Source organism: Eptesicus fuscus, chromosome 12 (genome assembly GCF_027574615.1).
Source record: "Eptesicus fuscus isolate TK198812 chromosome 12, DD_ASM_mEF_20220401, whole genome shotgun sequence".
Classification (NCBI taxonomy): domain Eukaryota; kingdom Metazoa; phylum Chordata; class Mammalia; order Chiroptera; family Vespertilionidae; genus Eptesicus; species Eptesicus fuscus.
This window is the reverse complement of record NC_072484.1, coordinates 36,772,383-36,789,057: the sequence shown is the minus strand read 5'-3', so window position 1 is coordinate 36,789,057 and position 16,675 is coordinate 36,772,383. Positions and strand designations below refer to the sequence as shown.

General features: G+C 40.4%; 2 protein-coding genes across 2 annotated transcripts in view; both read left to right on the top strand.

Annotated features, from left to right (window-relative positions):
* The window catches only part of RBL1 (RB transcriptional corepressor like 1), an 85,360-nt gene extending 77,259 nt beyond the window's left edge, over window positions 1-8,101 (top strand). The window contains exons 20-22 of the mRNA XM_008149644.3: window positions 4,501-4,649; window positions 6,188-6,352; window positions 7,816-8,101. Coding sequence (XP_008147866.1) covers window positions 4,501-4,649; window positions 6,188-6,352; window positions 7,816-7,986 — 485 coding nt within the window. The 3' untranslated portion in view covers window positions 7,987-8,101. The remainder of the gene's footprint in view (window positions 1-4,500; window positions 4,650-6,187; window positions 6,353-7,815) is intronic.
* A 6,101-nt stretch (window positions 8,102-14,202) lies between these two features.
* Window positions 14,203-16,274, top strand: LOC103293409 (F-box only protein 31-like). The gene is given in 5 exon segments (XM_008149757.3): window positions 14,203-14,226; window positions 14,730-14,816; window positions 14,819-14,923; window positions 14,926-15,304; window positions 15,307-16,274. Coding segments are annotated over 5 exon segments (1,563 nt in total).
* Window positions 16,275-16,675: the final 401 nt, after the last annotated feature.

The window sequence follows — 16,675 nt, the reverse complement described above, 5'->3', positions numbered from 1 at the left end:
GGAATGAGGCAAGAATTGGAGCCCTTGGAAATCTGAGAAGTCAGAGACAGGGCATGAAGAATAGTAAAAGCAAAATGTCACAGACTGAGTACTGTGAAAAAGGAAAAACTGAGACCACTCTTCCAGTGTCTGGTTTGCATCAGTAATTCCACAAATTCTGATATGTTCAGAGCCTCCTGGGATAAACCTTTGCTTTATTAGGGATTATTTAGTTAGTACCAATAGTACTTTAGCTTTAGCTATAATTCTGAGTTTTACCTCCTTCACAGAAGAGCCGAAAAGCATTTCTTTCTGAAACAGATGTTTAAAGAATTGCTTTCTTTTTTTTTTTTTTTAAATTCATTTTAGAGAGAGAAAAACATCGATTTGCCCCACTTATTTATTCATTCTATGGTTGCTTTTTGTATGTGCCCGGAACTGCAACCTTGGCATTTTGGGACAATGCTCTAACCAACTGAGCTACCTGGCCTGGGTCCACAGGCTTTCTATCTGAAGGCTTTATCAAACACAAACTGAGATATGACTTGACAGAAATCAAGAGTCAATTGTGTGTCTGAATTTCTAAGGTTACTAAATATTGACAGATAATCTATTGGTACTGAGTTGGCACAGGGCTTAGAAACAAGAGATTAAATTCAAGATTTAATTAAAGTAATGTGTTTACTCAATTGAAGATTACCCTCTCAGACACTCTGATGCTTCTCATCCACTAACCACTGACCACATGATCACAGAAAGTGACCACGACATTATTTGTAGAAAACTTTTCATGTAGTAGAATGACTCACTTTCTTGAAAAGATGCTGTTGTGATCTGCAGTCCTTGTATGTTCTGCTGTAGCTGATTCTGCATTGTGATGATCTTCTCCTTGGTGATGGAGACAGTGGGACAACTTTGCACAACTGTCTATTCATCAAATATAGGAAAACAGGAAACAGACTTAGCAAATAGCACAATACAGCTCATTTCTAGAGTCTCTGCTGCTCATTTCATCAGCCTCTGCTAGAGAAATGTATCTGAAGATGACAACCCCCAAGAATGAAATGAGAGAAAATGCCATGATTCTAGAATCTCACTTAATAATTTTATTGCATAGAAACTCATTCCTGAGACATAGTTCTTTCCCAGAGTGGAGGAACTTCCTGCCTTCATTCTATTTCTCCAACCTCTGTGTGAACCACACTATCACCTGGTTTAAGGCAATCTTATAGGAAAGGTAGGTTTTATACAGAAAAAAAAAGTATCTTCAAATTTTGAAAAGACCACCACATGGGGATGAAAAATACAGCCTAGGGAATACAATCAATAATCCTATATAATAAAAGGTTAATATGCAAATTGTCCCCTCAGAAGTTAGACCAGAGTTTGATCGCTCACTATAATGTGCGAGGGGTGGCGTGGAACATGGCGGGCAACCAACGGTGGCGGTGGGGTGCTGAGGGAGCAAGGGAAAGGGGAGACCAGGAGGCAGGGAACCGCGCAGTGGCAGTGTGCAGGCGGTGAGGGAAGGAGAAGGCAGGGAGGTGGGGAACCTGATCAGCCCTGATTGCTGTCCAGGCCTAGAGACCCTACCCATGCACGAATTTCGTGCACTGAGCCTCTAGTATTGTAATAACTATGTATGGTGTAAGGTGGGTACTAAAATTATTGGGGGGAGTCATTTCATAGGCTATATAAATGTCTAATCACTATGCTATGCACTTGAAACTAAATTTTCAACTGTAATTGAAAATTTTTGTTTTTTATTTAAATGTTCATTGGTTCATTTCACAAACATATTACCATGTGTCTCTAATTATATTAGGCAGAAGTTCCCTCCTACCCTCTGAGGGGAAACAGATTTGTAATAGTAATAGCACCAGTCAGGCAAACCTTTGATCTCATTCTCTCTCCCAATCTTAATGTATATGTGGTAAGATAGTCACCAGGCCCACTAAGGCTTTAATTTCAGAGTGCCAGTGTCCTTAAAGAGGCTATAAGGCAGAGTCTTTGTTCTGCATAAAGGATAACTGACATTTTGTTTTCTTTCTTTTAAATGGGAAAAAAAAAAAAAAAAAACTAAGTAAAATCATGTTTAGTTAGAATTCAAGGTGCCAGACTTTTTTTTTTCATTCTATATATTTTTTTCTTTATTGATCAAGGTATTACATATGTGTCCTTATCCCCCCCTTGCCCCCATACCCTCCATACTCCCACTCATGCCCTCACCCCCCTGGTGTCTGTGTCCATTGGTTATGCTTTTATGCATGCATACAAGTCCTTTGGTTGATCTCTCCCCCTTAGCCCCACCCTCCCCTACCTTCCCTCTGAGGTTTGACGGTCTGATCGATGCTTCTCTGTCTCTGGATCTGTTTTTGTGCATCAGTTTATGTTGTTCATTATATTCCACAAATGAGTGAGATGTGATATTTATCTTTCTCTGACTGACTTATTTCGCTTAGCATAATGCTCTCCAAGTCCATCCATGATGTTGCAAATGATAGGAGTTCCTTCCTTTTTACAGCAGCATAGTATTCCATTGTGTAGATGTACCACAGTTTTTTAATCCACTCATCTGCTGATAAAGGTGGCAGACTTTTAAATGTCCCTTATCTTATGTAAATATTAACAACTGGAATTGGGATGACAGAAATATGATGACTATATAGTCTCTGCCTCCAGAAATTTCTAATCCAAGAACATTAAATAATTTTAATTGATCCATGAGAATACCATAACCTGCAATAACTATTACCCAGTATACCTTGGAACACTGTTCCCCAGGATGGTAATAAGTATTATGGGGAAGAGGGACTGTGCATTAAAAAAAAAAAAAATTTTGATAAGTATGGAATTAAAGTGAACATGTGTGTTTTCCCAACTGAAAAAATTCTCAAAGCCTTTAATATACTAATATGTATTCTGAATTTCCAAGATGAGGATATAATATGCAGCATTTCCTCTACTTATTTGACCACATAGCTTTTTACCCCCTATTAAGATATTTCAAAAATAGCAAGAGTGCAAAAAAGGAAGAAGATAACAAGAGTGAAAAAGACATCCAAATTGGGACTCAGATGCCTATATCCCTGGGCTGCTTGGCCTGTGGACCATATTTGAGTTTACTGGTTTTCCTAAGGTGGAAGCACGCGTCTATCCATGTTCTCAGTGTTTGCAGGCCAGTGTACTAAGAATGAGAACTTTTTTCTATATGCTGCATTATTTATTTTTTAATATATTTTATTGATTTTTTTTACAGAGAGGAAGGGAGAGAGATAGAGAGTTAGAAACATCGATGAGAGAGAAACATCGACCAGCTGCCTCCTGCACGCCCCCCACTAGGGATGTGCCCGCAACCAACGTACATGCCCTTGACCAGGAATCGAACCCGGGACCCTTGAGTCCGCAGGCCGACGCTCTATCCACTGAGCCAAACCGGTTTCGGCTGCTGCCTTATTTTTAATTGCCAGTGGTTTTCTTAACTCTTATAAGCAGATGACTTGTGTATGTACAAGTAAACAATGGTTTGTAATACTCTTCCCCAATAGAGTAAAGGTTTGCCTGTTGTCACAAGCTATCTCAGAGTTACACCAATAAATAGAAAAGTACCTTGGGGCAAGCTGTCATTTTACAACTAAGGATGCTAGCTATAAACTGAGCACTAAAGTTGCTGTTGTATATGGGAAAGTTGGCTCTTTGAACACCTGTCACCTGCCATGTATTTGCACAAAAATAAATACAAGCAATTTATCATGCTTCTTAATTTATGAGGATATGCCTTACCTTTTAGAGTCTTTCCACTCTGCAATATGAATATATGCAGGCCCTTTAGCTAAACTCCAACCCAAGGCTAGTGCTCCTCTAAGGGCCACCAGTGACAGTGAGCTCAGACAGTTGGTTAGAGCATCATCGTAATACATCCAGGTTGTAGGTTCTATCCCTGGTCAGGGCACATACAAGAATCAACCAGTGAATGCATAAATAAGTGGAACAACAAACTGATGTTTCTCTCTCTTAAATCAATAAAATTTTTTAATGTGTTTTATTGACTTCAGAGAGAAGAAGGGAGAGGGAGAGAGGGATAAAACATCAATTGTGAGAGAGAGAAATATTGATCAGTTGTTTCCTGTACACTCCACACTAGGGATCAATCCTGCAACCAAGGCATGTGCCCTGACCACGAATTGAACCGTGGCCCCCTGGTTCATGGGTCACGCTCAACCACTAAGTCACCAGCTGGGCTCAAATCAATAAATTTTTTTTTTTAATTTTGTTAAGGTATCAAAAGAAAAAGGCATCTGGAGAAAAGAGTACCACCTTAAGTTTACATGTTTGTATTTCTCAAGATTTTAATTTATGCATAATATTTGTAGATTTCTGAACCTTTTCTGAAAACATTGATTGCTTTACATAAAGATTTATTTATCTGATATTTTTATGTTGTAGAGAGAGTTATAATTTAAATAATTGACTTATATATTAAAGTAGTATATCTATTACAACACTGAATTCTTTTAACAGAGTTGGAAGATGTTACAAAAACACCTGATTGTTCCAGTGCATCAGTGAGAGAGGAAAGGGGCGATCTTATCAAATTTTACAATACAGTATATGTAGGAAGAGTGAAGTCATTTGCATTGAAATATGACTTGTCAAATCAGGACCATATGGTATGTTTTATATTTTATTGCTTTATTAATATCATAGTCATAGTTAGATTTTTATGAGTTTATTTTGCTAGGTAAGTGTTTCAGTGTTAAAGCCTCACTGATGTATTATATAGGACAAAATATACTAGTAATCACAAAGTGATTAAGGCTATGATACAGCAGAGACCAGAGGAAATCATGGAAATTTAATCCATATTATCATTATGTTGCTAGAAATTATGTATACATATGGGCAAGGACTAGATGGGAACAGAAAAAAAATGTTTAATATGTTTTTATTGATTTCAGAGAGGAAGGGAGAGGGAGAGCGAGAGATAGAAACATCAGTGATGAGAATCATTGATCAGTTGCCTCCTGCACTCCCCCTACTGGGGATCGAACCCCCAACCCGGGCTTGTGCCCTTGACCAGAATCAAACCCAGGACTCTGCAGTCCTCAGGCCAACACTCTATTAACTGAGCCAAACTGCCTAGGGCAAAATAAAAAAATTTTTTTAATCTGGTAATTGTTCTCTTGTTTTTTATTTCTATTGTTATATTTATGAAATAAATGCGTTTTGCAAAATAAAGAGAAAAGGATATAGATAGGCCTGAATTATAAATAGAGGCAGTGCTAAGAAATTTTTATGCAAATCCTAGCTTTAGCAGTCCAACCAGTTTGTGAAAGTAGTATTACCAGTATAAAAACCAAGTTGATTCCCAATAGATCAGACTTTAGTTTTAAGAAAGGGGGACATGGTAGAAGCTATACCCAGCCAGTAGCCACATACATTTATCTGTGTGTCTCTTTCCATTTCTGTTCTTGTTCCTTCCAAGGAATATGCTCTCTGACTATCTGTCCTCAGAGGCCATGACTACTCATCCTACTCCATCAGTTCTAGCTCCCATCATATGCTATGCTTTTGAATATCTCTATTGTCAGCCAATTGCAAATAATTTTATTAGCTTCAAGATGAAAATGAATAATAATTACGGAGCCATCTTTATTCTTGAGAAGGAAACACTGTAACAAATATTAAAGAAAAGACAGACTCTGCTCACCAAACTTTTTTTTCTAACTCCATTTCTAAATCTTTTGTGTTTTATTATAAAGTTTTAACGTTTCATTAACAGATTTGTTCTATGTTGAACTGAGCCTGCTGGCTCATAGAATTCTCTGCCTCTCTTTTATGCTCTCTGCTATTGCTTTAGCTGTGGGTATGTGTGTGTTGAGAGAGATTTTTTTGTTATAAGTATTGATTAGGACATTGATTATTTTTTTGCCCCTTTTTTCTGAGAATGGATGTGGGGTGTCTTACCCAGAATTCTTCAGAGTTTCCTGAAAGATCCAGGAAAATGAATTTTAGTTTCTCTCTTAGTAATTGTTGAAAAATAAGGGGTAATGGACCATTCATTTCTTTCCTTTTTTTATCCATAAATAAGTTCTTACAATATAGCTGACTCCCACCTAGGAGATGCCAATAAGAATAAAAATATGATGGAATTCCAGAAAGAAAGAAAACTTTTATCTTAAAACAACTTACTTTTGGGTTATTTCAGATGGAAGCTCCACCACTCTCTCCTTTTCCACATATTAAGCAACAGCCCGGCTCACCACGACGAATTTCCCAACAGCACTCTGTTTATGTTTCCCCACACAAGAATGGGTCAGGCCTTACGCCAAGGACAGCTCTGCTGTATAAGTTCAACGGCAGCCCTTCTAAGGTAACGTACACACAAACTTTACTCCAAAACAACTTACGTACATTTGTTAAAAATTGGATTTCACATTACCAGTTAGTAATTTTTAATCTGCTCTCTGTGTTTTGAATAGTTACTACTCATAAATATGAACTATTACTATGGCAAATTTTCTGTGATCAAGAGCATTGTATTCAGTTGAGGTAGTTTAATCCATTGCTATTGACATGGTATTGGAGGAGTTCAGTGCAAGAGTCTAGTGTGTCTTCCTGCTCAAGCTTAATCTTGAGAAGTAATGCAACACCTGTTAGTGGTCAGATATAGGGAACATTAAGTTTAAAGAAAGGCCTTGAAAGTGAAAGCTCATTTGGTGGATGACAACAAGGATAGTAAAGAGTCTAAAAAGAGGCCTCTTTTTACACCGATAGCTCTGTTATCTATCTTTATCCTGTACCATGATGAAGATGTGACTGGGACATGATTGCTGTTTTTTTATATTTGAAGGGCTATCAAGGAGATATGTTCAGTATGTCTCCAGAAGCCAAAATCACTGCCAACTGGAAAAAATTGTACTGGGACAGATTGTAACTCAATCCAAATACAAGGGCAGCTTCTTAACTCAGGACTTTCTCATTCAGTTCCACAAACATCTGTTGAGTTTTTACTATACTTAGCAAACAAAACACTGAGATAGAGCACCTCACAGATTTGCATTTCCTCTTCATAGAAGTCAATTTCCTATAAGGATGTTTAGAAGATGCATGAAATCAAAGATGGCACCAATTGATTTCTAAGGCAATGATTTCAAAACATGGGTCCGGATCACCTGGGGAGCTTGTTGAAGACAGGATGCCTGTCCCATAGACCTACTGAGTCACAAAACTCTGGCCGTTAGCTCTACACAATTGTGATGCGCAGTTTTTAGGAAACACTTCTGTAAGGCCTTGCTACTGAGCGTATAAATTACAGACCAGCAACATCAGCATCACTTTGGGAGCATTTTTAAAATGCAGACTCAGGCCTCACACTAGCCTTACTGAATCTGAGTCTGTATTTTTAACAAGATCCCCAGATGATTAGTAGGTACATTAAAATTTCAAAAGCATTGTTCTAAGGAGGACCTCAAACTATAGGGAGCATCAGAATCAACTGGAGGGGTGAAACAGATTGCTAGGCCCCAGCCCCAACATTTGAGTCAGTAGGTGTAGGATGAGGCATGAGAGTTTGCATTTCTAATACATTGCTAGATGCTTCTGCTGCATCTGTTTTATGTTCACACTGGGAACTACTGCTATAAGGTAAATTCATTTTTTTAAAAAACTCCTGAAAAGATTAGTTCTAATTACCCTTATTCAGTTAGCCTTGATTTAAAAAAAATAATCTGTACCCCAGCAGGATAGAGGGCAGGAAAAAGCAGTTAGCTTAGTACTTTGGTGCTATTTCCCATTTTTCCCCTTTGCTCATGCGTGTCCTCTATTTTTGCACAGAGTTTGAAAGATATCAACAACATGATAAGGGAAGGTGAACAAAGAACCAAGAAGCGAGCAATAGCCATTGATGGTGATGCAGAATCACCTGCCAAACGCCTCTGTCAAGAAAATGATGATGTTTTACTTAAAAGACTACAAGATGTTGTCAGTGAAAGAGCAAACCATTAGTGCCTTTCCTGTTTTTGTGATAAAAGCACTTTCATGTTGTTTTGCATAAAGTTGGGGCTCTATCCTTCAGAACTTTCAACCTTGTATATGGTAAATATCACTGAATTATAAGAAAAATTACACGGAAATTATACGCTTTTTTTTTTTAACATTCATGCAAAATGTAGTTGACAAAGATGTATTTTGAGTTGGATTAGAAAGGAATGTTTTTGCCCTAGCTGATTTGGCTCAGTGGATAGAGCGTTGGCCTGGGGACTGAAGGGTCATGGGTTCGATTCCAGTCAAGGGCACATGCCTCATTTCCAAGCTCGATCCCCAATTGATGTATCTCTTTCATATCCATATTTCTCTCTCTGACTCTCCCCCTCCCTTCCACTCTCTCTAAAAATCAATGGAAAAATATCCTCGGGTGAGGATCAAGAACAAAAAGGAAAGAAATGAATGTTTTAAGTGCCTTTACACATATTAATAGTCCTAGAATTTTTTTTTTAATATATTTTATTGATTTTTTACAGAGAGGAAGAGAGAGGGATAGAGAGCTAGAAACATCGATGAGAGAGAAACATCGATCAGCTGCCTCTTGCACACCCCCTACTGGGGATGTGCCCGCAACCAAGGTACATGCCCTTGACCAGAATCGAACCTGGGACTTTTCAGTCCGCAGACCGACGCTCTATCCACTGAGCCAAACCGGTTTCGGCTCCTAGAATTTTTTTAATGTTTGTTCTTTGGGTTCGTTTTTAAGATGAAGTAAGGAAAAATCTAATTTTTTAGCTTTTTAAAATAATTAAATCTCTCCTCCTGTGCTTTGTAATATGAGGATCAGTAGTCTATTTTTGGTAAAAGTGCTTTGAAATATTTGTGTCCTCAATTTCATATTGAGTAGGGGTTGATTCCCATTGCAGTTGGGCCAGAGGATGTTGCACCAGCCTGTTTCTGATGCACTGTGGTAACTCCACATCCAAGTGCCACTGCTATTCTCGGTTCTCTAGATCACTTCCTCTTTTTGAGCATAAACAGATTTAACCTTAGCCCATGCATTACCCACACTTCTTGCTTTCCACCCCTAAGCCCTCTTAGCCTGGTGTCACAACCTAATGAAAAGGGTCTTGCTCCTTTTTTTAAACTACTCTTATTTTGCTTCTGAACCAATAATTTAACTATATATGATTATATTATATCATGTAATTCTCAAAACAGAAAGCTGCTTCTCAAACCAGTAAAATAAAATGCAGACAAGAGTTTTTAGAAACTAAATTTCCTATTTAGTGAGTTAGAACCCTGATAATGTGTGAAATACTATTTTTGAAGTCATCATAAGATGAGTCATTCTCATTGTCTAATTGATTCCCTAATAGTTAAATCTTTTTTTTTAAGATTTTTTATTTTTTTGTTTTAGAGAGGCGGTGCGGAGGCTGGGGAGGGGGCGGGGGGGGGGGGTGACGGGGACGGAAGAGAGACAGAGCGAGAGAGAAGCAATGATGTGAGTAAAACATTCGTGGACTGCCTCCTGCATGTCTCCTACCTGGGATTAAGCCCTTAACCCAGGCATGTGCCCTAATTGGAAATTGAAGCTACCAACCATCTGAGCCACACCAGCCTGGGCTAGTTGAACCTTTTTCTAAACCACATTAATATCCTTTCATACCTTATACAAGGTGTACCAGTTAATAATGCTGATTTTTTTCAATAGATGGAGTTACACATATGTTGCTATATATGCGATTTGATATGTATGCTATTTTGTTGTATTGACAGCAAGCTTCAAAACTTCATATATCAAATTTGCTGAAGGTGTTAACATCATAGATATTTTTACGCTTAAAAATGTTGAATTTCGTGCCCCAAAAAAAGAGCATTTGCGGGAAGTTTTAATACATTATTATGAAGAAAAAGTTATTGTATACTTCAAGAACCTTATGGTGAACATGCTCCATCTCAGGATACTTATGAACGCCGGTTTAAACACTTTAAAAGTGATGATTTTGATGTGAAAGACAAAGAACCTCCAGGTCAACTGAAAAAGTTTGAAGACCAACAGTTACAAGCATTATTGGATGAAGATGCATGTCAAACTCAAAAACAACTTGCAGAAAGATTAAACGTTGCTCAGCAAACAATTTTCGATCGTTTACAAGCAATGGGAAAGATTTTAAAGGAAGGAAAATGGGTGCCACATCAACTGAATGAAAGATAAATGGAAAACCAAAAAGTCATCAGTAAAATGTTGCTTCAATGGCACAAAAGGAAGTCTTTTTTGCATCGAATTGTGACTGGAGATGAAAAATTGATTTATTTTGAGAATCCCAAATGCACAAAATTATGGGTTGATCCAGGTCAGCCATCAACATCAACTGCAAGGCCAAATCGCTTCAGAAAGAAGACAGTGCTCTGCGTTTGGTCTGATCAGGAAGGTGTGGCGTTTTATGAGCTTCTAAAACCAGGTGAAACCATTAGTACTGATCGCTACCAACAACAAATAATCAATTTGAACCACGCTTTGATCATGAAATGACCAGAATGTGCCAGAAGACATGGCAAAGTAATTTTGCTTCATGGTGACGCACCATCACACACTTCAAAACCAGTTAAAAACACATTAAAAGATCTTGCCTGGGAAGTATTAATCCACCCACCATATTCACCAGACCTTGCTCCTTCAGATTACTACTTGTTCTGATGGATGGCACATGCACTTTCTGAGCAGCACTTTAAAACGTACAAAGAGGTGGAAAATTGGGTCTCTGAATGGTTTGCCTCAAAACAAGCAAAGTTCTATTGGGACAGTATCCACAAATTACCTGAAAGATGGGGGGAATGTGTAGCTAGCGATGGACATTACTTTGAATAAAGCACTTTTGATGTTTCTCTTGAAATTATCATGTTTTCTTTTATTACAATATCTGCCGTTATTAACCGGTACACCTAGTAAGTTAAATCAGTAAAACAACTGGTTATTACTTTCTCCTCTGTTTTCAGTATTATTTTTTCATTATGAGTTTCCCATTAGGATCTGATCAGTGGGGCCCCATAAGAATGTTTTCCAGTACTAGGTAGGGGTAGTGCAGCTTTCCAAAGAATCAGCTGTTCAATATTCACTTTTTCTAGTGTGTTTTCAAAATCTGGAAGAATATGGTTAAGCCATTCTTAATTATTTTTTAAGAAAATGTTATCAATTGTATTTTTTTGGACTGAACATCTTAATTTTAAAAATGTAAAGTGTGCCCTAGGCGGTTTGGTTCAGTGGATAGAGCGTTGGCCTGCAGACAGAAGGGTCCTAGGTTCGATTTCGGACCAAGGGCACATGCCCAGGTTGCAGGCTCGATTCCTAGTAGGGAGCCTGCAGGAGGCAGCCAATCAATGATTCTCTCTAATCATTGATGTTTCTATCTCTCTCCCTCTCCCTTCTTCCTGAGATCAATAAAAATATATTTTTAAAAAATGCGAAGTGTTTAATTTAACCTATGTCTAACCCTGGCTAATTTGAATTAGTCTGATATTTGCCTATAAATTAGTAATTATTGTCAGGAATTTTATTTTTAAATTATAAAAAGAAAAGTGATTTTGATCACATTTTACTTTTCTTAAAATTACATCATCCTTTTTTGTGTGTAGTATCTACACATGTTATAAGCCAAATAACATCAAGTGTGTGTTGAATCCTTGTATATATTTTAATGTTGCTATAACTATTGTGTCATTTTCGTCTTCATTATTAATGTGCAGAATATAAGTGAGTATTTGTACATTGACTATATAAGAAACTCTGGACATGTTTATCAGTCAGTTTTCAAGACTTGATATCCATATCCATAAAATTGTTAATAAAACATTTGAGTTTTTGAAATTATTGAAAAACTATACTTGTGCTCTTTTCTATGTGTCTAGAAGCAATTGTGCAGCCATTTTAGAATCTACATCTCTTTAAATGTCTGCTTTATATCTTTTGAATATTTTAATGTAACCTAAAAATTAATGTTCTTGGTGGTGTCCAAGAGCTATGAAGAGAATGGGAGTGAGTGACTGCTTGAGAGGTGCAGAGTTTTCTTTTGGGTAATGAAAATATTTTGGAGCTAATATAGGTGTTGGTTGGGTAACATTGTGAATTTACTAAATGACACTGAATTTTACTTTAAAATGGTTAACTTTATGTTAGGTGAATTTCACCTTGATTTTTAAAAGGCCTTAGTATGAACATGTGGACTAAATTAATTGATAGTGGATTAAGGAAAAGGCTTATTTCTCTCTTAGGATTGCTTTTGGGTATATTTCTCCAAGTGAGATTCACAGCTTAAAAATTCTTTTCTAATTAAGATTTTAATGGGAGGGGAGTACGTGGAGGTGGAGGAGGGTATGAGGGTGATAAGTGGTAATGGGGAAAAAAATAAAGGAAAAAATATTTTGATGTGGTTTTTTAAAAAAGAAAAAGGAAGGTAATATTCCTGCTTCTTTTGATTTTGTTCCTTTAAGTCAACAAACATTAATGGCTGCATACTCTATTCCTGGCCCTTTGCTAGGTGTTAGGGATATAAACATGAACCATACATAGAGTTCCTGTCCTCAAGATATAATATTCGTAGCCCATTAATATAAAGTGATAAGTATAGTAATAAAGCTCTATGAAGAGGGATGGCATTAGCACAGAGAAGGGAATGATTCACTCAGCCTGGGTAAGTGTGTCAGGTCCCTAAAGGGAAAACTAAGTGGTAATTTAGTTCTTAGGGATGCATAACTGTTTTCCAAGGCAGTAGAAGTATTCAGAGAGCACAACCTGTACAAAGACCCAGAAGCATGAACGTACTATAGGTTTTGGGAGTTGCAGGTAGTTTAGTGAGGCTGGAGTGTAGTGTGCATATGCAAAGATGTGCAAAGTAGGGCTGGAAAGATAGGTAAGGCTTTTCATAGTCAGGCTTTCTAAGCCAGGTTAGGGATCTCAGGCTTAATCATTTCTACTGTTTCTCAACATTAGCAGCAACTTGAGGGCTTTGAAAAACACACCAATAGATGGATCCCTTCCCCAGAGATTTCTGATTTAATTTATTTGGGAACTGCCTAGCATCAGGATTTTTAAATACTCCCTAGGTGAACACCTAAGGCTTAGAAACACTGCAATAGGCCATGGGGAGACACTAAAGAGGTTTTAGCTTTAAGTGGATAATGACAAAATCTGATGTTTATTTCAGAGCGGCAGTTTTCTAACTTGCCCAAGGATAAGGATTACCCTAGACACCTATTAACAATACAGATTCTTTTTTTTTTTTTAATATATATTTTATTAATTTTTTGCAGAGAGGAAGAGAGAGGGATAGAGAGTTAGAAACATCAATGAGAGAGAAACATCGATCAGCTGCCTCTTGCACACCCCCTACTGGGGATGTGCCCACAACCAAGGTACATGCCCTTGACCGGAATCGAACCTGGGACCCTTGAGTCCGCAGGCCGACGCTCTATCCACTGAGCCAAACCGGTTTCGGCTACAATACAGATTCTTAGGCCTCACCATTGACCAATCCTATATAATAAAGAGGTAATATGCAAATTGACCATCACGCCCTCGCACAAGATGACTGCCCCCATGTGGTCACAAGATGGCCAGTAGGGAGGGCAGTTGTGGGTGATCAGGCCAGCAGGGGAGGGCAGTTAGGGGCGACCAGGTCAGCAGGGGAAGGCAGTTAGGGGCAACCAGGCCAGCAGGGGAGGGCAGTTAGGGGCAACTGGGCCTGCAGGGGAGGGAGGGCAGTTGGGGGGAAGTACATTTTGAATAGCAAGTTTTAGAAATGTGGAAGCTGTGCAAAGAATGAATTAGAGGATAGACTTATATGAAAGACTAATTAGGTTAGTGAATTTTAACTTGGGGTTAATTTTGCCTCCTTATAGGACATTTGGCAATGAGGAGAGACATTTTTGCAATTTTGAATGTCATACCTGGATGGGGCAGGGTGAGGAGTGGTGCTACTGGTATCCAGGTTGTAGAAGCCAGGAATGGTGCTAAACATGGTACAATGCACAGCAAAACCCACAACAAAGAATTATCCAGCCAAAGATGTCAATTCTGCCAATCCCTGAATTAAGGAAACACCCAGGCAAGAAGAGCTGTGCACTTTAAGATAGATACTGATAGTGGGGACAGAAGAGGAACTATAGAAGGTCACCTAACTTGACCTGTAGGGGGGCGCGGGAAGAGGCATCCCAGTCAGAGATGGCTTAATAAGGAAGATGACTTTCCAGACAGGATTAATGGTAATAGATTCCAGATGGGGTAACTGATATACAAGTGAGATTATTTGGCATCAATGACAGACCCTTAATATGTTAAGAGAATAAAATACTCCTAAGGTTTCAGTTACTATATCCAAGTTGTGGTTCCATCAAATTTCCCAATGATAAGACTAATCTTTGAGGACTTATTAACCAAAGAGAGTCAATAGTATGGCATATAAGGCATATAAACAGTTTTGTTAAACATCCTAGGCTATTCTTTTTTAAAAATTGTTTTTTTAATTGATTTTTAGAGAGGGAAGGGAGAGAGAGAGAAAGAAACATGGATTGGCTGCCCTCCTCACGCACCTGGACCAGGGGTCAATTCCCTAACCTGGGTATGTACCCTGACTGGTAATCAAACCCACCACTTTTTTATGTATAGGATGATGCTCCAACTAATTGAGCCACACCAGCCAGGGCCTCAGGCTCTTCTTATCAGGGAAGTTCAGGAAGTACTGGTCTAGAGTCCAACAGAAGAGTAGAATAGAGGCCAGAAGGAGTGCGCTTGCCTCTGCAGCGTGGGCCCTTCGTGGGGATGCCGGTGTCGCCAGCAGCAATGGGGCCCAGACTTTGGGGCCCAACCGAGAAGGTGGCAGCCAACAGCGACCCAGACCTGGACCCAGACCCGGAAAAGGAGCACATCAAGGCAGACGCGGAGGCGCTCTTCGGTGCTGGAGTGGTGGGATAGTGAGTCCTGCGCCAACTCAGCGCTGCTCGCTGCTGGTGGAGATCTTCGCCTCGCTCCCCGGCACCGACCTGCCCAGCCTGGCCCAGGCCTGCACCTACAGCATCTGGGGCCGGCGCTGCCGGGAGGAGTATGGCGTTTGTGAAAACTTGCAGAACCTGGAGATCATGGGTATGTCTTGTCGGGAAGTCTATGCAAAGCTGCTCCACTCATACAGACACATTTTGGGATTGTGGCAGCCAGATATCAGACCCTATGGAGGACTGCTGAATGTAATGGTGGATGGCTTGTGCATTATTGGTTGGAGGTACCTGCCTCCCCATTACCCCCATGTGGATGACCCAATGCAAATCAAGCCCTCATTTAGAATTCACCTGAAAGGAAATCAGCCGCGGTGGAGTGCGTGTACGGCCACAGAGGGCCCCACAGCGGCCCCATCCAGATGCTGAAGGACGAGTTCTCCACCAAGTGCAACCAGACAGAACACCACAGGATGTCTGGCGGGAGGCAAGAGGAATTCCGAACGTGGCTGAGAGAAGAATGGGGGCGGATGCTGGAGGACATTTTCCAGGAGCACTGGAAGGAGTTCATCCTGATGAAGTTCATCTATAATCAGTATGACAATTGCCTGACCTACCACCACATCTACCTCCTGCCCAGCCACCCAGACGACCTCATCAGGCCAGGCCTCTTCAAAGGCAACTATGATGCCCACGGCCTAGGCACTGTCATGCTCAGCTTCCATGGGAAGCAGGCCAGGGCCACGAAGATCACGGGTGACCCCAACATCCCTGCCGGGCAGCAGACAATAGAGATCAACCTCATGCACCACATCCAGCTGCCTGTTGTCCAGAACCTCCACAACTTCAACGAGCTCTCCTGCAGCGTCCTGGAGGTTCATGAGCAGGTGAGCCTGGAGCAGCAGCAGCAGCACCAAGAAGACAGGACTGGGGACAGCGAGGGCCATGGCTGGCAGAGCCCTGCCCAGCCCAATGTTGGGCCACCCACTGAGGTCAGGGAGTCCCGGGCTGCAGCTTTGGAGGAACAGCCTGTCCAGTTTGTCCTGCCTGTGGGCATGAACTCATGTAACAAGGATTACCCCCGAACCTGCAGGGTGTGTTTCTATAGGATGGGCCTTCTTGCCCACCATGGCTTTATCAACCCCGAGCACATCCCTGGGGTCTTCATCCTGTTCGATGAGGATCACTTCAGGTTCATCTGGCTGGAACAGAAATCCTTCAACATGTACAGCAGAGTCCAGGCCACCTTCCAGAATGCAGACGCACCATCCCCACAGGCCTTTGAGGAGATGCTCAAGAACATTCAGTCCCTGACCTCCTGACGGCCCCCTCCTTTGCCCACGGGCAGGCAGCAGGGGGCAGGGGCTATGGACCACTTGGGAAGAACAGCAGCATACACTTTGGAGATGCGACCTTCTGACCCGAATACCCACCTTCTTATAGGTGTCTGGGTCCAGTCACCGAGACACTTTCTTTAAAGTGTGCAACATATGCCTGAGTATTTGTCAGTAGCTGATGGGAAAGTTGAGCTGAGCATGTCTTGGCAAGGTAAGTCATGGCGCGGCAAGGCATGGTACGGCAAGGCACGGCAAGGCAAGGCACAGCAGGGCAAGGGCAGGCCTAACTGGTTTGACTCAGTGGATAGAGCGTTGACCTTCAGACTGAAGGGTCCCAGGTTTGATTCCAGTCAAGGGCATGTACCTTAGTTGCAGGCACATCCCCA